The sequence below is a fragment of the Phascolarctos cinereus genome, unplaced genomic scaffold, assembly GCF_003287225.1.
Source record: "Phascolarctos cinereus isolate Bilbo 61053 unplaced genomic scaffold, phaCin_HiC Scaffold_2;HRSCAF=192, whole genome shotgun sequence".
Classification (NCBI taxonomy): Eukaryota; Metazoa; Chordata; class Mammalia; order Diprotodontia; family Phascolarctidae; genus Phascolarctos; species Phascolarctos cinereus.
In genome coordinates this window covers 76,736,002-76,760,654 of record NW_027555625.1, presented here as the reverse complement: position 1 = coordinate 76,760,654, position 24,653 = coordinate 76,736,002, and the positions used below count along the sequence as shown (strand labels likewise).

At 39.1% G+C, this 24,653-nt stretch overlaps 2 protein-coding genes across 2 annotated transcripts in view; one reads left to right on the top strand and one right to left on the bottom strand.

Moving 5' to 3' along the window:
- Positions 1 to 240: 240 nt before the first annotated feature.
- On the bottom strand, positions 241 to 14,135 carry LOC110193203 (uncharacterized). Its single transcript, XM_078149466.1, has 5 exons — positions 13,225 to 14,135; positions 12,017 to 12,143; positions 11,388 to 11,483; positions 5,026 to 5,204; positions 241 to 4,254 (listed from the first exon to the last, which is right to left on the bottom strand). Exons 1-5 carry the CDS (start codon positions 13,258 to 13,260, stop codon positions 2,923 to 2,925), a joined length of 1,770 nt encoding a protein of 589 aa, XP_078005592.1. The 5' UTR covers positions 13,261 to 14,135; the 3' UTR covers positions 241 to 2,922.
- Positions 14,136 to 14,155: 20 nt separating this feature from the next.
- Positions 14,156 to 24,653, top strand: part of LOC110193192 (uncharacterized) — a 59,041-nt gene continuing 48,543 nt past the window's right edge. The window contains exons 1-6 of the mRNA XM_078149137.1: positions 14,156 to 14,353; positions 14,938 to 15,078; positions 15,631 to 15,817; positions 19,711 to 19,973; positions 21,296 to 21,422; positions 21,867 to 21,962. Of these exons, the coding sequence (XP_078005263.1) occupies positions 19,938 to 19,973; positions 21,296 to 21,422; positions 21,867 to 21,962 (259 nt within the window). The 5' untranslated portion in view covers positions 14,156 to 14,353; positions 14,938 to 15,078; positions 15,631 to 15,817; positions 19,711 to 19,937. The remainder of the gene's footprint in view (positions 14,354 to 14,937; positions 15,079 to 15,630; positions 15,818 to 19,710; positions 19,974 to 21,295; positions 21,423 to 21,866; positions 21,963 to 24,653) is intronic.

The following is a 24,653-nucleotide window of genomic DNA, read 5'->3' as shown; positions in this document are numbered from 1 at the left end:
ATTTAAGCAAAAAGAATAAACTATACTTAAATGTAATAAGAGAATGGTAGTGGTATTTTTTTGTGATGGAAGAACTGATTTAGAAGGCAAAGAATATTTTTTCAAAAAGTCAGAGTTCAACAGGACAACAGAATAGGAAGTTTAAGTAGCCAAAAATCTATTTATAAAATTTCTCTCCACTACAAATTCACTGATGTTCATAAGGTGTACAATACAAATGAAATCTCTCCCAACAGTCAATTCAATTAAATTCAATAAGCAATTTATTATATAAATAGTGTGCAACATTGGGCCAGATCTTGGAAGAGATCCAAAGTTAGATAAGACACAGTTTCTGCCCACACAGAGCTTACATTCTAATAAATGAGATACATACACAGACAACTATATTACAAATACATTAGTGCAAACATAGTGCCATGTAAGTTCTGTGTACAGAAAGGGCCATTACCAACTAACATGATTAATATAATTAAAGAGGGAGATTTGAGTTTAGTCTTAAAGGAGCCGTAAGAATACAAGTGAAACTGAATGATGAAGATATTCCAGACATTAGGAACTCCATGAGCAAAGGCAAGAAAGTAAAAAAATGACAAGATATGTATGAGGAAAGGCAAGTATGTCTAGTTTGGTTGAATGAGAGTGATGGGCACTAGATTCCAGAGAAATTTAAATGCCAAAGGAATTTGAAAATTATTCTGTAAGCAATAGGAATTCACAAGAGATTTTTGAACAGAAAAATAAGTATAGCTATATATAACTAAGAAAAGACTGCCAGTAGTAGGAAGGATGAATTAGAAGGAAAAGGGGAAGTACATGAAAGAAGCCGGCTATTACAGAAGCCTAGACAGATGATACTGGAAACTTGTACAATGGCAGCAGCAAGAATAAGCAGGAGCATGCTGACATAAGAAAAATTGTCAAAGTATTATTAGTAGGACTTGGTAACTTAAAATGTGATGGAAAGAATTAAAAATAACACCAAGCTTTTAGAATCTGGGAGACTGGGATGAATGATGGTGCCTTTGACAGAAACAGTAAAATCAGATATACTAAAGACAGTTGGGAAATATTTGTCTGGAGTAACAAGAACTAGAAATAAAAGGTCAGTTGCTTAGACATGTTAATTGAAGCCTTAAGACTGTATAAAATTCCTATATAAAGAAAATAGATGGGCTGTGTGCTGGACCTAGAGTCAATGAAAACCTAAGATCAAATCCAGTCGAAGATACATACCAGCTATGTGACCTTGGACAAGTCATTTAACCTCTGCCTTTCTCAGTTTCCTCATCTATAAAATGAGGATAATAAAAGCACCCACTGTTCAGAGTTGTTGTGAGGATAGAATGAGATATTTGTAAAGCACTTTGCAAATCTTAAAGTGTTACATAAATGTAGTCTACTATTAAGTGCAAAACCTTGTTGAAAATCTACCTTTCAAGGCTGGATAAAGAAAGTGTCTAGTTAGTGAGAGCAAAGGAATAGTTTAAAGATATAAGAGGAGAAGAAATAGAATGCAGTGTCCTTGAAAATGAGGAAGACTAAGGTATAAAAAGGAGAGGGATTAACAGTGTTCAATATTTCATCTTTCATCTCTATAAGTACTGCCAAAAAGAAAAAAAGACACCACATCTGAACATTAGGACAATACTGGTTACTCATGAGACTGCAGTTTTAATAGAGTGGTTATTAGAACAGAAACCAGACTACAAGTTATCAAGGAGATTGTGAATAGCAAAGAAGTGGAAGCACTAGGTACAAATTATTTTTGAGCTAATAATAATAATGATAGTGATGACAGCTAGCATTTATAACTGTTTTAAAGTTTGCACATTAACAAATACTATCTCATTTTAGCCTTACAACAACCCTGGGAAGTAGGTGCTATCATTATCCTCATTTTACAGGTGAAGAAATTGAGGCAGACAGAGGTTAAGTGACTTGCCTAGAGTCATATAGCTATACCTGAATTCAGGTCTTCCTTATTCCTAGTTCAGTGTTCTACCCACTCACTGTACCACCTAACCACCTCCATATAAATTCTGATAAGTTTAACAAAGAGAAAACTGGGATAGTATTAAAATATAGTAGTGTCAATAGGCTTTGGTTTTGTTTGCTTGTTTTTGTACTAGGAAGACCTGAACAAATATGTTTATATACAGCTGGGAAGGAACTAGTGGAACAGGAAAAACTGAAGGTGCACAGGACAACAACTGCTGAAGTAAAGGCCTCAAAGTAGGAGAGATCAAAGATGCAGGAAGACAAATTAGGTACCACTACTGGAAAGAGAGAAAAGAGTGGGTAATGATTTTGTGAGTTTTTGAGGAAAGAAGCTGAAGGAGCTCCTATGAAATTGCTATAATGTTTTCATTAAACTAAGAGGCTAGGGGTTGGAAGTAGCCAGGGGATATGGAATAATAAGATGGTTGAACAGATACTGTGTGGGTTGGCTTAACTTTAGTGCTTTTCTTTATATAAATTTTCCATTTTTGAGTAAGGTAAGTGCTCTGTTTGAAATCCTTAATTATATTCATAAGGATTTACCTTATTAAGGCTTATCTCCAGCATAAATTTTCTGATGCTTAATGAATAATATGATCCAATTAAAGATCCTCCTACATTCACTATATTTATGTGTGCTCATACCAACATGAATTCTATAATGGGAAAGATAAACTGTGAAGTTTTTCTAATTCATTCATGTTTAATCCAATATGAATTCTGATATTCAGCAACATATGTACAGCATCAATCTGCCACCCCATTTTATGTTTGTGGAGTTTGCCATCACTATGAATTCTGTTACTTTTAAGTAAAAGCGTGTTTTTTCACATTTATCATATTCACAGAAGTTTCTTTCCAGGATGAACCACTTGATGCAGAGTAAGCTATCTGCTCTAATGGAAAACTGTCCCCCATATTTTACCTAAATGTGATTTCTTTATTAAGAATTGTCTGATGTTGGATATGCTGTGCTCTCTGCAAGAAAGCTTGTTCACATTCATTATGTTTAGAAGACATCTCTCCAATGTGCGACTGATGTTGAGTAAGATGTGTTTTCTCAAGGAAGCTTTTTCCACATCCAGACTGTTTCTGTCCATTATGCATTGTCTGATGCCGAGTTCGTTGAGTACTCCACCGGAAGGCCTTCCCACATTCATTACATTCATAAGGCTTCTCTCCAGTATGACTTATATGATGTTGAGTAAGCTGGGTGCTCAGGCGGAAGGCTTTCCCACATTCATTACATTCATAAGGTTTCTCTCCCGTATGAATTGTCTGATGTCGAGTAAGCTGCGTTTTCTGGCGGAAGGCCTTCCCACACTTGTTACATTCATAAGGTTTCTCTCCATTATGAATTGTCTGATGTCTAGTACGCTGTGTGTTCCAACGGAAGGCCTTGCCACATTCATTACATTCGTAGGGTTTCTCTCCAGTATGAATTATTTGATGTTCCGTAAGGTGTGTGCTCTGGCGGAAGGCCTTTCCACATTCATTACATTCATAAGGTTTCTCTCCATTATGAATTGTCTGATGTCGACTAAGCTGTGTGCTCTGATGAAAGGCCTTACCACATTCACTACATACATAAGGTTTCTCTCCCGTATGAATTGCCTGATGTCTAGCGAGTTGTGTGCTTAGGCGGAAGGATTTCCCACATTCATTGCATTCATAAGGTTTCTCTCCAGTATGAATTGTCTGATGTCGAGTAAGCTGTGTTCTTTGACGGAAGGCCTTCCCACATACATTACATTTATATGGCTTTTCTCCAGTATGAATTCTGTGATGGTAAGTAAGGGATGATCTGTGACTGAAGACTTTCCCACATTCATTACATTCATGGGGTTTTTCTCCAGTATGAATTGTCTGATGTTCAGCAAGGTGTGCACTCCGGCGGAAGGCCTTGCCACATTTGATACATTCATAAGGTTTCTCTCCAGTATGGATTGTCTGGTGTTGAGTAAGCTGTGTGCTTTGGCGAAAGGCCTTTCCACATTCAGTACATTTATAAGGTTTTTCTCCATTATGACTTGTCTGATGTTCAGTTAACTGTGTGCTCAGAGAGAAGGTCTTGCCACAGTCATTACATTTATGGAGTTTCTGATGGCAAGTGAGTTGTATATTTTGACTTAAGATTTCTCTATGTTCATTATAATTACAAGGTTTCTCTGCAGCATGAATTCTATGATGGGAAATAAGGGGAGAACTGTGATTGACGGCTCTCTCACATTCATTAGGTTTCTCTCCAGTATGCTTCCTAGAATATTGAAAAAGACCTCAATTATAATGGAAAGATTTCTCACATTATTTAAAAGCATGAAATGCCTTGTAAGCAGATTCTGTTATATCTGCTTAAGGTGAATAATAGCTGAACCTCTTTTTGTTTATAGCATATTTCTATAGATTCTTATAGGAACTATTGGCTGTGGAAAAAGGAGTGACCTTGAACAGAAGTTTCTATTATATTTATTACATTCATGGCTTCTCATTTTTCGGAGTTTTTCCAGCTCAGTGGCTCCCATTACCACTATAATCAAATAAAAATCTTCGTTTGGCAATTAAAACACTTCTCAACATGGCTCCCGCTTGCTTTTCCAGCTTTATTCCCTTTCATTACTCCCCTCTAAATACTGTGTCATCCAGCTAAACTGGCTTTCTTGATGCTCCTTACACAATTCCATCTTCAATCTCTGCCTTTGCACAAGCTTTTCCCCTTGCTTGGAAGATACCCCCTCCTCCTGCCTATACCGTAAACTCCTTACTTTCCTTCAGAGTTCAGCTCATGCTCTACCATCTACCTGAAACACTTCTGAATTCCCACTACTCGCCTCCACAGTTGCTAATCTTCTCTCCAAAATAATTCTCATTTATTTTATATATACTTATGTGCAAATATATTGTCTCCCCAGACGACAGAAAAGTAAGTTCCCTTGATGGCAGGGACCATTTTTCGGGCATCCACAGGACCTGGCATACAGTAAACATTTAATAAATGTTTGGTGATTGTTTCTTCTCCATTTTTACTTGCCTAGAATATTTGTCTTCATTGCTCTGTTGCCCCTCTAATATGGCATCACATTCCCAATCTTCTCCCAATCTGGAAACACTTGGATCATCCCTTCTGAGTCTTCCCTGGAATGATTCTTCTGTGGAAATAACCAGCTTTACAGTTGATTCCTTGGTTTCAGGTCTAGTCTCCCAATCTGAAAGAAATAAAAAATATTAATGTACACTGTTTCCTCTGCTAGAAAAAAGGAAACTATTATACATTTAATTCTCACTTGTCTCCTTTATTAAGAAAAATTACTGCCAAACATGAAAGCATAACACAAATAAGAATATTTCCACCTCATATATAGGTAGTAATATACAGTGTTTAAAAAGCTTTTCATTATTTTTTCTCATTTGATCTTCACCACAACCTTTGGGCAGCTAGGTGGTAATAGAGTACAAGGCCTGAAGTCAAAAACACTCATCTTCCCTCAGGCACTTACTAGCTGTGTGATTCTGTGCAAGTCACTTAACCTCGTTTGCCTCAGTTCCTCATTTGTAAAATGAAACGGAGAAGGAAATGGCAAACCATTCCATATCTTTGCCAAGAAAACCCCAAATGGGATCATGAAGAGTTAGACACAACTGAAATAAGAACCACCTTTGAAACAGGTAGGGCAGTTACTATTTTTTTCAAAATCTCAGGCTTTGAATGATTTAGCAATCACATCACTAATAAGTGTCAAAGACAGAGATCAAATTGAAAACTATTGTCTCCAAGCTCATTTCTCTTTTCCATATACCATACTGCCTCCCCACAAAAATGTCAGTTCAGTGACACAGTAGAGAAAGTGCTAGACTTGGAGTCATGGAGACCTGAGTCCAAATCCAGCATCAGACATTTACTAGCTACGTGATCCTGGGTAAGTCACTTAAGCACTGTCTGCCTCAGTTTCCTCATCTGTAAATAGGGATGAGAGTAACAGTATCTATCTTCCAGTATTCTTGTGAGGATAAAATGAGATAATGTTCATAAAATGTTTTGCAAAGTTTAAAGCACTATATACATGCTAGCCACTATTATTACAAAAGCAAGTATGCTGGGCAGTTACCTCAAAGAGATTAATGACATAAGCAAAGTCCTCATATATACTAAATATTGCTAGCAGTACCTTTTTTTGACAGCAAAGAATTAGAAATAAAGCAAGCACCTATCGACTGGGAAATGGCTGAGCCAGCTATGATACATGAATCGAATGGAATGATGTTATTGTATAGTAAATAATAATATAAGGAATTTTTTTAAAAATGGGAAGACATATAAAATGATGCAGAGTGAAGTAAGCAGAACAAAGAAAAACACACATAATGACTATGACATGTAAATGAAAAGAACATTAAAAAGATAAATTTACGGTAATTTTAATAATCAGTCTTGGTCTTCAAAAAAAGATAAGAAATATATCCCTGTCCTCTGAGCTGAGAGATATGGAAACAATGGGGATGGAGTATCGGATATAGTCACTGGGAGGGACAGGGATAGTCTGTATCTGGAAATGAGTAATAAAAAAGATGGAAAAGTATCAACAAGACTTATTTTAAAAGACATATACTTAAATATGTATTGTATACTGTAATTCTGTATTGACTGTCAAAGATATGCATATTATTGATATCTGGGCAACAAACATTCTTCATCCATTTCGTCTTTCTTGTGTATCTGGACAGGTCAAATTTCTTTGAGTAATTACAGATCTCTGCCAAAAGGTTCTGCAACATTTTGGGGTTTGATGTAATCAAAACAGTATCGTTCTTAAACAGGACCTCTTGTAGCAATATTTGGGGAGGGTATGGATGACAATCACACAGGACGGGCAGGAATCAATGGATTGTAATCTTCATTGTTGGAAGAGGCTAATGAATCAATAAGATTACAGATGCATTTAAGTATTGTGTATGTGTTGCTCCAAATAGCAAAACTAGAAAAAATGGGTGAAAGTTCGAGGGAAGCCACTTTCAGTGAAACACAAGAGTTCAACACTTCCACAATAAGAATCATCTAATCTCAGACAGGCTGCCTCATGAAACATATAATGACTGGGGTAGAAGAAATCTTAGAGTTTCTGTAGCCCAAAACCTGATTTTTTTCTTTTAATATTTTATCATTCTTTTTTTACATCACTATCACTTCCCACTGACTCTCCCCACCTCCAAAATGAGCTCCCTTGTTAACAAGTATTGTCATGTTTTATCATCAATCTTATAAAGTTATAGTCACTGCATCAATGTTTTGAAGTTTTCCAATTTTTTTACATTATCACTGATATCATATAAATTGTTCTCCTGACTGCTAATTTTGCTTTGTGTCATTTCATACAAGTCTTCCCAAATTTCTCTTAATTCTTCATAGTCATTACTTCTCATGGCACAGTAATAGTACCTACATTTACATGCCGCAATTTATTTTACCATTGCTCAAATGATGGGCTTTGTTTCCAGTTCTTTGCAACTACAAAAAGTGCTGCTACATATATGTGAATATATTTGGGACCTTTCCCTCTGTCTTTGGTCTTCAGGATACATCTAGTAATAAGATCAATGGAGCAAAGGGTATGTACATGTTTAATTACTTGTGGCCCCCACAACAACTAATTAACTAAATGAGAAAAATAAGGCTGAGAGACTCAATGATTTACCCAAAAGCACACAATAATTTACATCACAGCAGGGTCTACAAATTTAAATTTCAACTCTCTGTTCATACTACACTGTGCTACATCCCCACAATGGAGAAGTTTACTCTATCTGAAACATATAGACTAGAAGATCATCAGTTAAGCATACTATAGAAAAGATTTCCTGCACTGGGTGGGCCACAAGGCTGAAAAGTCCCTAAGTTTTCGTGTAACTCTAAAAATCTTTGATTCTAAATCTTGATAGTCATGTGTGTACTACCAATCGTTAGAACAATGAAAGAAAGAAGAAAAATTAGGCTGCCTAACCCTGTGTCTTTTTCTCCCCTAGGACTGCTGAATGTTTTCAGGTTTATGAGCCTCCCTCTGTCCTACCCTCTGGAAAAAATGTTTCTGGGTACCAAGGTACTCTGCATAAGGAAAATAATGAAACACTGTCAGGCAGTTAACAAATCTAAAAGAATACATATTAAAAGAATCACTCATTTCCAAAAGTAACGAATGGATGGGACCTAGGGAGAACAAGGCTTTAAATGAACAAAGTAAGTTTACTAAAAATATTACCTACAAAGAATATGTGGCTCTGACAGCTCTCAAATACAGCCTTGAGAATGGGGAAAAGATAAGAAGGGGTAAGAATAAGCCCAAAGAATAACAGGAACAGGATAAATATCAGACGATGGAGGTTTTATAGAGACACTCTGAGATTATAATCAAAGCCCTCACCTTGTCACATCAGCAGTACTGTAATAGAATCTAAACTGGTCTCCTTACTTTATTTTTCTTTCCATTACCACTTCACTCTACAAATGGGTACCAGATTAATTATTTTATAACACCAACAACTTCAAGTTATAATTCACAAAGATGTATGTCAGCAGCAGGGGCAATAGAAAAGAGTACTTCACTTGGATTCAGAAAGAACTAGGTACAAATCTTGCCTCTAACATTTACAGCTATGTAAACCTGAGCAAATTACTTAACCTCTCTTAGACTCAGTTTCCTAATCTGTAAAAGGCAGATACAACCTGTAGTACTTACAGAAGAAGAGTGTTATGTGGTTCAAATGAAATAAAGTACATAAAGCACTCTGCAAACCTAAAATCGTTATATAAATGTCATTTCTACTTTATTATTATTATGTTACTGCCCTATGCAAAAACCTTCAATGGTTACTTCCTGAAGGACTCTATGAATACTTACCAGTTATTCACAAACCTGAAACATACTCATTTATCACCTGTAACTGGCAGAATTTTTGTCTTCTACCAAGGTTCAATACATGGCCATTTCTGTTATAAAGCCTTCCATAATACCTCCCCCTATTACTATGACTCTCTCTCCTCAAATTCCTTTGCATTTACTCATCTGTGAAAATGTTTTACTTCCCTCACTCCCCAACAGAATTTAAGTTCCCTGAGGACAGACTGCTTTGTTTCATATTTGTATATCTGGAAGTTTCTAGCACAGTGCCCCAAACTTAGGTGCTCAATGAATTGCTTTGATGAGGCAAGAAAATGAAGTAATTATGAGATACATTTTAAAACAAGATAAAGAAATGAGGATAAAGGTGAAGGAATTATTCCAATGTGAAACTCCTTATCTTGAATGAAAGGGAGAAGATGATGAACTGTCATATTAAAGAACTGGAAACAGTGGGTACCCATCAGTTGGAGAATGGATGAATAAATCATATATGAATTTAACATAATTTTATTATACCAAAAGAAATGATGAATAGAAAGTATTCAAAGAAGTAGAAAAAGATTCATATGGACTGATGCAGAGTAAAGTGAGAAGAACTAGGGGAACAATTTATACAATGATTACAAAAAAGGAAAACTTTGAAAGACTTAAGTCTAATCAAATAATGACCAATCATGATTTCAGAAGACTGATGATTAATGCTTCCCACCTCTTGACAGTAAGGTGATAGACTAGAGGCACAGAATGTGAAATACATTATCAGACATGGCCAATTGTAGTTTTCCCTTGCTTGGCTATGCTCTTTTGTTAAAAAGGAAAGCAGAGATAGTGAATGAAGGAAAATTAAAATAGAGAAAAAATTATCAATAAAACATTAGTAAAATACAAAGATAAGAGGATAAGCAGGTTTTGACGGAAACACAGACGAGAAAGACAGTTTTGTTACGATCATGTTAAATCAACGACGTACTTAGTTCAGTTCCATGTACAATCTTCTTTTCTGTTCTCTAAATACTAAAATGTTTATGCTTAAGCTCATAATAAAGAAAATTTAAAATAGAATCAATAGCAAGCTTTGTCTCTAGAGCACCTCCACAACACCTTTTGTGTCTGTCCCTTCTCTTTTTTCATTCACATTACCATTACCCTAGATAGAGCCCTCATTATCTGGCACCTGGATTATCACAATCTAATTGGTCTCCCTGAATCTAGTGTCTCTTTCCTCCAACCCATCTTCCACACAGCAGCCAAACTGATATTCCTAAAACAGATTTGACCATGTCACTCCCCTACCCCCAAATCCTTACCACTAAGGATCCCTGTTGCCTCTAGGATAAAAAATAAAATCCTGAGCCTGGCACTTAAAGTCCTCAATGATATGGGTCCTACCTACCTGTACAATCTTATTTCATATTATTCTATTTTATGCATACTCTCTAGTCAAATTAGCCTACTAGCTGTTCATTATTCACATTAAATGTCCCACCTCTTTTTCTTTGCAAAGCCCCTCATTCTGAAACGCCAAGCTAGGTGGCAAAGTGGATAGAGTACTGGGCCAGGATTCAAGAAGATCTGAGTTGAAATTCAGCCTCAGATACTTACTAGCTGTGTGACCCTGGACAAATCATTTAATCTGTTTCCCTCAGTTTCTTGAGCTGCAAAATGGAAATAATAACAGTACTTACCTTGCAGGCTTATCGTAAAGATCCAATGAGATATTTTAAAGTGCTTTGCACAGGGCCTGGCATACATCAGGCACTATATAAATACTTATTTCCTTCCTCCTTCCCATTCCCAAGGATTCTTAGAAGTCTGAGCGTCCCTTAAAGTACAACTGAGATATGTCTTCTACACTAAACTTTTCCTGATCTCCTCCTTTCCCATCCCCATTAGGTGGGTGAGGAACTTGAAAATTTCTTTGCAGCTGTTCGTACATCCTTTTCATATATTTAGTGTGCCCCCAAGAGAAGATATGATTCTCAATAGCAGGGACATTTCCTTTTTGTCTTTGTCTATCTATAGTCTAAAAACATAGTGCCCTAAACCAAGTAGGTGCCTAATAGATGTATGGTGAATTGATTTGATAAAGTGAAAAAAGTAAATTCAGAACATGCTAAGAGATACTAAAAAAAAAAAGAGCAGCAACATCAGTCAAAAAAATGCACAGAAGAAAAAGATTCAAGAAAGTATGGAGGCAAATAGGAATTTTTATTTTGTTAAATATACATTTTTTAAATGGATGGTTATAGGAAGATAGGTGGGAAAATGGCCACTAAGTAAAGTAGCTCCAGAGAAAAGTGAAAGTCAACTCAAGACATCTCTTCCTTTGTGGCCAGAAGCAGATGAATGTGGAGATATCACAAAAAAATGATTTGCTAAAGTGAAGATGAGACTTAATGAAAACAGCTCATGTCAGATAAGTGAAACTTTCCTGTCCCTAAATGAGTTGCTTGCTGAATGAAATGGCTCTCACCTTCTGGGTTTTTACTCACTCACCTGAATAGATGCTTCTTGGGACTCCTCCCTCTGACATCCATGGTGCATCCCCTTGTTCCAATTGAGAGATCACATCTGGTTTGGAAACTGCAAGCCCTGCTCATTGGAAATGGGAAAGTACTAGGGATAGAGAGCCACCTTAGAATTCAATTCTAGCCCTTCTCACTTCAGGGAAAAGACAACATGCTAGGAAGGTGGAAAGAATGGTACAAAAGATCTTTGATTTGTGTTATTGGGTAGTATGGCCAGGGAGACTGAACAGGGAAGGAAGAGTGTAATCGCGTAGATTTAAGCTCAGGAAAAGGTTAGTTCATTTGATTCAATACCTCCCTAGAGGATGGCAAGCTTTTCTTTTCTTCAAGTATCTCCTCTAGAACTTTAAGGGAGAATCTGAAGGAATAGAGAGTGGGAAGATCCTCAGGTATAATACAATCAAACTGCCAATTTCCACTTACAAATAGATAGAGGTAACCTCTCTTAGCTACAAAAGAATTAGGCAATCTTTGATCTCTCTCAGCACACCAAATAACTTAATTATTAAAAGAATTTCATAGGATTTAGTAGCAGAGGAAGTAAAAAAAAATCACTTCGATAGGCAAAATATGCATCAAAGGGACAGATGTGCATACCCAAGCATAACAGGTTTCTATAGTTCTCCAACATCACATCCTTGTACAGCTCTTTCTGAAAATGGTCCAGATACGCCCACTCTTCCAAGGTGAAATCCACAGCCACATCAGTGAATGTCACAGATTCCTGAAATACCAAATGTATTCCTCCTTATCTAAACACCATCTTTGAAGGCAAGACAGGAATTGTCAAAAGGGGTTTAACAAGTTCATGCTTCTGAGTGTTCCAGTCAAAGTGCCCATTGTGTAAGTTCATTTCGTATTAAATCCAACAATAACAACAACTCACATTTTATTGAAATTTTAAACATTTCAAAGTACTTTACTTACAAGCAGTTATCCTCATACAACCCCACATCCACAATGCCTGGCATATAGCAAGTAAATAATAAGTGCTTGCTAACTGACTCATTTGATAAAAGAGAAGAATGAATCAAAAGAAGGCTAAGTGAAATACTCATGGTTAGTAAAATATCAGGACTGGGATAAAACCAAGTTTTCTGACTCAGAATCCAGTACTCTTTCCACCATATCATCCTATAGCTCTTACAAATCATTTCTTCAAGGACTACAATTGGGTCATGTTGAAACTTCCAAATCATATTTTTTAGATCATCAACATACATGTAAGTAAAGGCACAATCATCCATTGTACTCCAAATATGAATGTCAAGTCATACAATATAATCATTCTCAATTAACAATCAAAATATAATTTCCAAAGAAAAATACTGTCCCTTGCAATTTCTTCCTAATTGTATAATTTCAGACCAATTCAAATTCAAACTTGTTTATTATACCAACCCCAACATAGCTTTTTCTCCTTTACTCAAAAGATTTAAGTGTAATACATGCCAATTGTCAGTAACCATTTCCATAAATCTACAAGTAGAGGTTCCCCTAAAGTTAGCATTTACCTATAAATTTTAGCCAAGCACTCTATTTGCATCAATAATAAAAATAATAATAGTTAACATTTACATAGTGCCTACTGGGTGCTAGACAGTGTGCTAAAGGCTTTACAAATTATCTCACAATAACCCTGAGAAAATAGGTGTTATTCTCGTTTTACAGACAGGAAAAGAGAGGCAAACAGGTTAAGTGAGAGAGTCTGATCCGGATCTGAATACAGGTCCGGCCCTCTTTCCACTGCACCCCCTATCTATTCCTGAAAACCCAGAGGGTGGCTGATAAAAGAGAAAACTCACCTGCCCGGCCTGGGCTGGCAGGAACACCGGGGCCATTCCCTCCTCAAAGCCGCCTCCTCTGGGGAAGGGCAGTCTTTCGGAGGCCGGGCTGGGGAGGAAAAGGCACGATAGAAGGGCAGCCTGCACTTCAGCTCGCGGACATTCCTGATCAGAGACGCGGGGGGATGGGCGCCGCCGTCCGGAGCCTCAGCGGCACCACCGGAGTAGAGGGGGCTTGAGGCATCGCAATAAGGAACGGGAAGGGCAACTCTCGGGGACCGGTGCCCAGGTCTTGTCCTCCCTCTTCGGGCAGGGGTCACCACGGGGAGGCGCGACGCACAAGGCTACGACGACCACCACCTCTGTGACCTGGGGCAAATCGCTTAACCGCCGGAGGCCTCGGTTTCCTCATCTGTAAAACGAAGGACCCGGATCCTATCCCCGCCTACCCTAAGCCTCGTCCCGCATGCACCTGCCAGGGCCGAGGTGCAAGAATCGGGAGGTGTCACGGGGCGGGGCAGCCTGGACCGGGGCCCGAGGGCTGCTGGGACGTGGGCGTGGCTCCACCCTTACCTCGCGACACTCGTCGGGCGGGAGGCCTGCCCTTTCTCAGCACTTCCGGTCCCCTCCCCCAAATCTCCGCCCTTACATTCCGGGACATTTTCCATAAGCAAAAAAAAAAATGTTCTTAAAAATCTTAGGAGGCTTTCGGGAAGTGTAGTTTAGGGCACCAAGAGATTTCTGCGCATGCTCAGAGACCTGGAGCAGACGCGGCCTCGTGTTCGTGTCCTGGGTTCTGTCACACCGTCCTGGATTCGATACGCAGCCGCACAAACCTACTTTGTTTTCCGATCTCCGTCCCCGTGGAAGAAGCCGCATTCTTTAAGCTGAGGCGGAGCTCCTGAGGGCTTCTCATGGTTAGCGTTCTCCAGGGAGAGGGTGGCCGGAACTTGCCTTTACGGGGGCGGAACCTGAGGGGAAGGACGGAAGATCTCTGACTTGACTTCCGTTTCTTCTTTCGCTTCCGGTCTTCCTGGTTTCTTGGTCGTGTGTCTCACCTTTCCTGTTCACATCCGCGGCTTTCTCCAGTATTGTAGCAGTCGGGCCCAGGAGCCCAGACCCACCCAGATACCCAGATGCTTAATGTCAGGTAACTAGCTTATGTATTAAGTCCCCACTCAGGGCAAAGCAGCTTGGCATGATGAAGTGAGACCTCCGAATCTGGAAGGTTGTGTGACTCTGGGCTAGTCACTTGGCCCCTTGGTGTCCTAGGCCAGGGGTGGGGAACTTGCGGCCTCGAGGCCACATGTGGCCTTCGAGGTCCTCGGGTGCGGCCTTTCGATTGAGGCCAAGTTTTACAGAACAAATCCTTTTATTAAGGGGATTTGTTCTGTGAAGTTTGGATTCAGCCAAAGGGCCGAACTTGAGGACTTAGAGAGGGCCACTTAGAGGTGGCTTGAGGCTGCAGGTTCCCCACGCCTGTCCTAAGCAATTCTGTAAGAGGAAGTTAACCGTAACTAGGGAGTGGTATTGTCAGCCTAGTCTAATACCCATAGAACCAATCATTGTGTCAGTAGGGGCTTTCCCTTTGCTCCACTGAGAGAACTCTCCATAAACCAGCAGAGCCCCGTCTACAGGGTGCCACATTTGCCAGATCTGCCACTGGCCCCCAACATTAACCACAATGAGACTTCCTTCTTATTGCTTAATTGCTCTCTCTAATTGTTTTTTTAGTAGCAAGAGGAGAACCAGGAGAGATTGATGTCCTGACAACTTAAAGAATGGAGAGTATCAAGGACGACAGGGAGGTCAACATTATCAAAGGCTGCAGAGAGGTCAAGGAGAACTAGGATTGAGAAAAGGCCATTGGATTTGGTAATTAAGAGATCACTGGTAACTTTGGAGAGAGACTGACAAGTGGAACAGATTAGGTACACAACATACAGAAACAAATACAATACCTTAGTATTCAGTAAACCAACAGACCCAGCTATGGGGAGAAAGACTCACTATTTGACAGAACTGCTGGAAAAACTGAATAGCAGTCTGACAGAAATTAGGTTTAGACAAACAATTCACACTATATATTAAGATGACCTTCAAATGGATACATGGCCTAGATATAAAATGTCACACAAATTAGAGAAACAAAGAAGAAATTACCTTTCAAAGCTGTGGATTGGGAGGGGGGGGTGAAGGGGAAGAGTTCATGACAAAGTAAGGATAAAGTGGTTTGTTGAAGATAAAATGGACGATTTCAATTATGTAACATTTTCTAAAGTTTTCAATGTTTTAAGAGTTAAATTTAAAAAAAATTTTTGCACAACTAAATCTTTTTATTGGGGGGGTTGGGAAGGAGAAAAAATGCTTAATAATTAAATTAAAAAGAATAAAAAATTTAAAAATATACATGAACTCTCTTTTTAGAAAAATGAGAAAGTTCCTAATAATCCTGTGAGATTAGCATGATACAGCCTTGTGCACAACAAACACATCAACTGCTTCTCATTACCATCTATGGAACAGTAGTATTGCCGACACAAGAAGAGTAAAAGCATGTTGTCCTTGCATATTAAGCAATTAGAAGAAGGTCTCATTGTGGTTAACGTTGGAGGTGAGTGGCAGATCTGGCAATTTAGCACCTTGTAGATGGGGCTCTTCTGATTTATGAGAGTTCTCACGTTGGAGCAAAGGGAAAGCTCCTACTGACACAATGATTGATTCAGTGGATGTTAGAGTAGGCTGACAGAGAGAATAAAGAAAGTGACTAGAATTACCATTCCCTACCACCCTTTGGATCTTACCCACCCATCTGGACCACTCCTTTGCTGGATCCCCTTCCAGATCACACCCTGTAACCATAGGTGTCTCTCAGGGTTATGTCCTGAGTCTTGCTTTTTTCTCTCTCTGCACTACTTCACAGGGTGGTCTCATCAGCTCATGGAATTAATTACCATCTCTATGTTGATAATTCTCAAGTCTACCTATCCTGCCCCACTCTCTCTGCTGTCCTCCAATCTCAAATCTCCACTTGCCTTTCAGACATCTTGAATTGCATATCCTGTAAACAGTCTGTCCAAAATAGAATTCATCCTGTCCTTCAGATTCACAACCTAGGAATTATCCTGAATTCCTCACTATCTCTCACCCCCTGTTTCCAATCTTTTGCCAAGAACTGTTGTTCATTTTTTCAACATGTCTCATAAATGCCCCCCTTCACTCCTCTGACACTGCCACCACTCTAGTACAGGTCCTCATCACATCACACTTGGATTACCACAGTAGCCTGCTGATGGATTCCCTGCAACACCAATCCATCCTCTAGCTACTAAAGTGATCTTCCTATAGCATAGGTCTAATAATGTCACATGCACACACTCCCCACCCAGTAAACTCCAGTGGTTTCCTGTTGTCTCAGTATCAAATGCAGAATGTTCTGTTTGGCTTTTAGAGTCCTTCATAACTAGCCTTCTTCTAACTTTCCAGTTTTCTTGCACCTTATTTCCTGCCAGATACACTTTGAACCAGTGACACTGGCCTCCTTGCTATTTCATGAACAAGACACTCCATCTTTCCAGGCATATGCTCTGACTGTCCCCAATGCCTACAATACTTTCTCTCCTGTGCTTTGACCACTGTCCTCCCTGGCTTCCTTTAAGTTCCAACTACAATTCCACCTTCTATAGGAAGCCTTCCCTAGCCCTCTTAATTCCAGTGTCTTCCCTTTGTCATTTATTTATTATTAAACCTGTATATAGCTTGTCCCCTATATATTTGTTTGCTTGCTGTTTCCACCATTAGATTGGTGTTTCCACCATTAGATTGGAAGCTCCTTGAGAGACTCTCATTTTATAACCCCTGCTTAGCACAGTACCTGACACATCATAGGCACTATGTGAATGTTTATTGATTAATTGATTGCTAGGTCCCCTTCCTTCTCACTTTTTTTTTACATCATTTCCTTTGAGATTCCTGACCTTTTGTTCCTCTAGATGAGGAAGAATTTAATACTTTTTTCTAGTTCAATAAAGTGATGTGTTGGCAGTTTTGATTGGTATGACACTTGTGACAATGAAAAACCTGAGAAACAAAGTTTATGCGTAATCAATAATTAGGCTAGCTAATAAATTGATGATCAGTTGTTTCTCTTGGTTTAAGCAGAGACACCTAATGGAGACACTTAATATCTTCAATATTCTTTGAAAGAGAATGCCTCTGACAGGAAAAATCAACCCTGATTGATAAACACTTAAATGAGGAGATAGGGTAAAAGTCTTCAGCCCTCCTGCTGAAATATGGCTTGATATAGCTGCCTCTAGCAATCTAGACAGAGGAATCCGTCTCCACCCAGAACACTCCAGTTGGTTTTGTCCTTTATGAGCTGGGTCACCCTCGAGTGGAGGGGTACAAGGACATCAGCTTATTCCAAGGGCAGGAATTCACCTAGGTTAAATTCTATTTACACTTAACAGAAATAAGATCTCCTAGTTGGGTGGGGTCCCACTCAAGATAGAGAAGCATGTACCCCAAGTATTAGGGCAGTCTCCTCTATCAGCCATGCCCTTCAGAGACTGTCTGACTGACCTACTTGGGTTGGTCCCTGAATAAGGAAATAAAGGGGGAAAGCCTTAATTCTAATTTGATAATTGGTTGTTAATATAATAGCAAAATAATTTTTCTCACACTGAATAAATTAAGGTAGGGACTAATGTTATTTTCATCATATTAGATCAGTGAGAAGTTGAAGATAACAACTAAAACATAAACCTGAGTGGTGGTAGGATGCTGGTACCCTCAAAGTAAAAGGGAAGAGAAGAGGGCTAGAGCAGGGGAAGAGGTCATAAAATCAGTTTTGTACCTGTTAAATTTAAGATATCTACAGCACATCCTGTTTAAGATATGTCTGATGGGTAGTTGGAGATGGGAGAGTGGAGTTGGAGAAAGAGCCTAAGGCTGGACAGGTAGAGCCAAGAGTCATCTGCGTAGAGATGATATTTGAAACCGTGAGTCTATAAGATCACCAGTTGAAATAGTATAGAGGAAGAAGAGATCACAGGACAGAGTCCTGGAATACACTTAGCAAGTGTGAGCTGGATGAGGATCCAGCATAAGAAACAGAGAAGACAAGTCAGTTAAGAGAACCATGGAAGAGCAATGTTACAAAAACCCAGAGAAGAAATTATGAAGAAGAGGGTGAGAATATCAAAGGCTTCAAAGATTGAGAAAAGGCCATTAATTTGGCAGAGATCATTAATAACTGGAGAGAGTAATTTCATGATGACATCAAAGTCAGACTGCAAAGAGTTAGGAAGAGTGATAGGAAAGGAAGTGAAGGCACTTGTAAATGGCCTTCTCAAGAAGTTTAACTGATGAAGGGAGGCAACACAGAATACAATAGCCAACACAGGACAGATCAAGTTAAGGTTTTTTGAGGATAGCGTTGACATAGGAATCTTTTTAGGCAGTAGGGAAGCAGCCAGGGAAAGATTAAAGATTAATGGGGTGAGACAGCTAGGTGGCACAGTGAATAGAGCACCGGCCCCAGAGTCAGGAGGACCTGAGTTCAAATCCAATCTCAGACCAGACACTTGACACTTAGCTATGCGACCTTGGGCAAGTCACTTAACCCCCAATTGCCTTGCCAAAAAGAAAAATGGGTAAAGATAATGGGGGGGGGGAGGTTGGGGGTCGGTGGTGGAAAATTCAGGGTGGAAGGGGTCACTTGTTTATGTAGAGGGGTTATATCTCAATTTCACCGGAAACCCAAATGTGCCACCACCAAGACTTTGAATTTTGAAATTTTTCTTGATCATAACCTCCTGTCCTTCCATTCCTCTCTCTGGTTTACTCCTAAATGTATTTTTTAGTGACTACAGGGAAGTAGTCCTGGGACTGATGGAAAGGCAGGTTGGGAATCCAGGATTCCTGGTTCCCATGAAGATGAGAGGTTGGGGAAAATAGCAAGGTCAGAGGACAGATAGATCTACCTGAAATGAAAAAGGAAGGTGAAGAAAGGATGCCTCTCACTGCCAAAGCCCCAGACTCTCTCTTATCAGTTTCTTGCACTGTTTCCAGTACAGGGCCGGGGCTTTCTGGGGTCTGGTGTGTGGTAGACAGAAGAGAGGGCTGCACAAAGAATGGGGTTTTTGGTTGTTGATTGAGTCTGCTTTTTTTCTGGTTCTCCAGGCCTCAGAGCTTGTGGCCAGCAAGCTTCCCTGTTTTCTCATCCCACCCACTCTCTCAGCTCCACAGACTTGCTTCCTTCCCTCCCAGTCCCTGCCTTTGAACCAGGTGGGGATCCCTGTACCCAGAGATGCATTGTTGGAATATCCCTGGTTCTTTAGCCTCAGGAAAGGCTGATGGCCAGTCTTGTGGCTGTGGGGGCAGGAGTTCAGAGTCTCTTTTAAAGTCTGAGCTGAGGGTAGAGGTTTAAGCATCTCTGCCCTTAAGAAAGAAGAATTCAGTTGACTGAGATATTCAGTATGCCTTGTTCCTTTTATTCTCTAGAGATGGTGCTGACACCCCAGGAAGCAGAGTCCATCCCACTTCTCTCATGACCTTCTGATTCCTACCCCTTTGGGGAATGGGGATATAGAGATTTCTGCCTCTTTGTTCTGAGAAGTACAAAGAAAGGACAGCTACCCCTTGCCAAGGTTCACTTTTCCACTCCAGCTCTGCCTTCTGAAGTACAGTAATGAAGAAATAACAGTGAAGAGTAAGAGAAGGAGGAGGGAATGGCCCCTCCACTATTGGCATCTTGGACCTACCAGGTAAGTTGGAATTTCCTCTCCTGAAAGGGTTCTGTGGTCCACAGAGGAGATTCAGACACTGCAAGGAAGGGCTTTGTCCAGGGTCCTACAGGTAAGTAGTAGGACCAAGACCCAGAATCTAGTGCTTGTTTCACTAGGTCATTGCCTCCTGAAGTGATTCATTCCATAGAGAACTCCTGTACTTGCTTAGTATCCCATCTTCATCCAAATTTCATTTATCAGTTTGTCAGGGTATTCAGATTCCCAAAATGTTTGAGCTAGGGGCTGTGAAGAATACCAAAAAAAGTGTGGTGATTTTTCATTTTACTTATTTTTTTATTCTGAGCTTAACAAACACCAAATAAAATGAGTATTTTCCCTGTGGTAGAATAGGGTCTACATAGTGAAATGATTTAAGATTTTTAAGTGCTCTGCCTTAATACTTGCAAATAACATGAGTAATAAAAACCCCATTTAACAGAAGGAAATGGATTCACAAAGGGAAAGTGATTTGTTTAAGGTCACATGAGTGGAGTCAGAATTTGGAACACTCCAAAAGTCCACTTACAGGACAAGCATTATAGAGAAGGAACCTTTTGTAGACTTTTGTGGTAGTGTCTGATTTTTTTTCCCCTGAATATAAATATTTTCTCCTCCAGCTGGTTTAGGGGTTCAGCTGAGGGCAACAAGACTTAAAGGCAAATGGAAATGATCTTTGTTCCCAAGAAGCTTACAGTCATTTTTGGGTAAATAATGTGTACACAGACAAGCTAATACAAAGTTTTCTGGGGAGATGGTGAGAGCATTATTAACTTTGGGAGATCAAAACAGTGTTTATGTAGTGGGTAGCTTTTGGCTCTCTAATCTCAAATTCTTTCACTTGCTTTTCTCCTTGACAAACTCTGGTGCACTTGGGAATTTAAGAGCACAACTGAGTTGCATTGCCTGGGAGAGAATGTATAAGGTTGATCTATAAAGCAAGAGGCAGGGTGTGGTGGAAAGAGCTGGACTTAAAGCCAGTAGTCCTGAGTTTTAGTCCCAACTCTGATATTTAATTATCTTTGACTGAGGGCATGTTACTTTGTCATTTGTAAAATAGGGATAATAAATATTTGTAATTCAAAAAGTACAATCTAAGTGTGTCATTTTTCTAGGATTTTATATTTTTATACTCTTCAAAATCCAGGATAAACTGAAGCACAAAGTAGGTACTCAATAAATATTTGATTTGTGATATTCAGAAGCCCAAACTCTAGGAAGAAACACCTGTTTAGTTCTTACTAACATCCCCTCTCCCTCTGGGGATGGTCCCTGGATAAGCAGGAATGTATATCATGTTTCAGGAATCACTGACATTTAGTGATGTGGCTGTGGATTTCACCCAGAAGGAGTGGGACCACCTGGATTTATCCCAGAAGAAGTTGTACAGGGATGTGATGCTGGAGAACTATAGGAATTTGGTCTACCTGGGTAAGGACTACTCCCCTTCATGACTCAAAATCTTCCCATCAATAGTTTCCTTTCTTAGTAAACACTGTGAGGTGTTTATGCAGTTGTTTGGCTGCAAAGACTGAGATTCCAAATTCTTTTCAGTAACAGGATCCCTGCTGCCTGTCCCCAGATCTTTGCCTTATGTGATCGGGCCTGCTTTTGTTGCCCCTAACGTGATATAGTCCCCATTTTTCATTTCCTTAGGTCAAAGACTCTCTTAAAGTTTCATTGTAAATTCTTCAATGCAAAAAAATTCCCATGCCCTTAGCAGAGTGGATCAGATGAATGTATTTTCAATGTGAGTCCAAATCCACTTCAAGACACACCCCCACACTTTCCAGGAGCATGATACATTCCTGCTTGAGGTCCTCTGTTATCAGTCTTTGAAACTTACTGGTACTCCTTTCCTGTTCCAATGAGCAGGACTTGCTGTTTCCAAGCCAGATCTGATCTGCCATTTGGAACAAGGTAAAGCACCTTGGATCCACAAGAAAGAAATCCCCAAAATCACCTGCACAGGTGAGTGATTTGAAAGAGGGATATGTGTTTGAAATGTTGAACAGTGAGTGCTCTTCAAAGCTACCCAAGCCTGAAGAAAAGAGCTGCAGCTGATATTAGATCCTTTACAAAAGTCTTATCTGTACCTCAGTAAAACACTTTTCTGAACTCTCCATTTAGTCAGTCAGTCAATCAACATTTATTAAGTACTGCTGTGCACCAGACACTGTGCTAAATACTGGGGATGAAAAGAAAGGCCAAAAGATAGTCCCTGTCCTTAAGAAACTTACTATCTAATGGGAGAAAATGACACAAGAAAGCTGAAGAAGTAGGGGGAGTGGGAGGTGCGGTAGTCCAGAGAAATGCTCATTGGGAAATGAAGAAATGACTGCCCTGGAGGTCCTCCTTAAATGGAGATTCTTGGAAGAGCATACCTTCCAGTATGAGGGAAGAAGGAACCCCAGAGGTAAAGGGCCCAGAGGAGGTATGAGTTCCAAGGCTTAAATAAGATCTTGCAGGATGAAAAGGTCCCTGGGGCATGATGAGGAAGAGAAGTCTAGATGACTTTAGTATTACCTTATCTGTAAGAATTGTTATCTTACTTTTATTCTATATTGCTATAGGGGTTTCAAAAAAATTGCACCAGTTACTAAGTTCATACCTTTTTACCCAGAGATCCTACAGCTGGGATTATTTCCTCAAGGAAGTTAATTACAGCAATAAAAGGCATACATGTACAAATATAGTTGTGGCAGCATTTTTTTGTAATGACAAAAAGTTAGAAACAGTGAGTGTTTGGGGAAGTGGCAAAAGAATGTTATTGTACTACAAGGAATAATAATAAATATGAATAATTTAAAGACACATTAGAAGAACTGTATGAGTGATGCATACTGAAGAAAATAGCACCAAAGGAATATTCACAATTACTACAATGTAAGTAAAGGCAACAAAATTCAGGTCAAATAGAATGGACAACATTGCTAACATACTGTCAGAGTTATAGCACACATCTTTATTTTCTGTTAAGAAAGTACAAATATGGAAAATAGTGTGAACATAAATTTGCTGTTGGATACTTTTGATGAACACTTCATGAAATGTACTTTGTGGGTTTGTTTGGGAGGTTTATCTAATTTTTAAAAATTTTAAATCTTATGTTTATTGATAGCTTCTGTTCTTATAACATACTCATTTCTGAACATATCCCTGCTATCTTGTCCTACTCAGTGAACCATCCCTCATAAACAAGATTAAAAAAGAAAGAGGGAAACGTGCAGTTCAGCAAAACTTAACTGGTAGATCAAATTGTGTCTGACACAATATGTAATATTCCATGTCTCTACTCTCCATATCTGTGAAGAGGAGAGGTCAGGCATTGTTTTTCCCAGTTCTAGGGATAAGTTTGGTCATTATAATTATAAAGCTTTTAGTTTCTTTTTTTGCTATTCCTTCATTTACATTGTTGTGGTCATTGTGTATATTGTTTTCTTGATTGTGCTAGATGTGAGCCTGGGGAAGGGGAGAAGAGATCAATCAATAAATAACAACTTCTGTATTTGACATCAACAGAATAATGAAGGGAAGATTGAGAAGAGGAATCCTTTTATAATAGCTATAAAATAGTAAGCAAATGAGGGTAGGTAAATAGGGAAGGCTAGGCGGTCTTAAAGCAGTATAACTAGGAAGTGTAGGAAAGGGTTAAAAAAAAACCTTTTAAAAATCTACAGAGGAGCAGCTAGGTGGTACAATGGATAGAGTTCCAGCCTTGGAGTCAGGAGGACCTAAGTTCAAATCCAGACTCTACCAGCTGTGTGGTCCTGGGCAAATCACTTAACCCCAATTGCCTCACCAAAAAGGAAAAACAACAACAAAAAAATCTACAAAGATAGAATTGCTTTATAAGCTAGGTTTAATGATGTGGTTGTGTCTCAGTACTTGTAAAACCCAAGGTCTGAACTTTTTCTAGACTTAAAGGTGTGTACTTAGTAAATGTTTAAGACTGGGATTGGAATAATAAGCAAAGGGAGATAAAGTTTACGTTTTACTAACAGGCCAATATTTGACATGGTCAAATCTAGTCATCCATCACAATGGCCCTACTGCTGGATATATTAATGTAGTCAAAGTAAACAGAGGGAAAATCCTGTCTAGCTTTCTACAACCAATTTAGTAATCTCTCAATATCATTCTCTTCCTAGTTATTGCTTAAATATTCGGCGAATTTACTCCATGCGGGGAGGGAGCATGGCGTGCTGAAATGAGAATGAACATCAAAATAAAGAGACTTAGGTTTTAGTCTTTCCTTTGATACTTATTTATGAAAATGTAAACAAGTCATTTCAGCTCTCTTGGCCTCAGTTTCCTCATCTGTAAAGTGAATGGGTTAGACTAGTTGATCTCTATTTCTCTTCCACATCTAACATTCTTGTGATTTTGTGAGGAAAACCTTTTAATTTTGTATAGTTGTAAGTGTTAAAGTACAGGTTCCCAATCTGTGGGCCATGGACCCTGCGGAGACTGTGGGTATCTTATAAGGGATCTAAAACTCCACACTACGCATTGTAATCAAGTAATAAATCCTAATCATACAACTATTATCATGTGAGGTTCTTTGAATTTTTTGTCATTAAATAGTTGGTCATAATATTTAAAAGGGTCAAAGCACCCAACTTACTCGACATCAGAGTGAAAATATGCATCCTTTAGGTT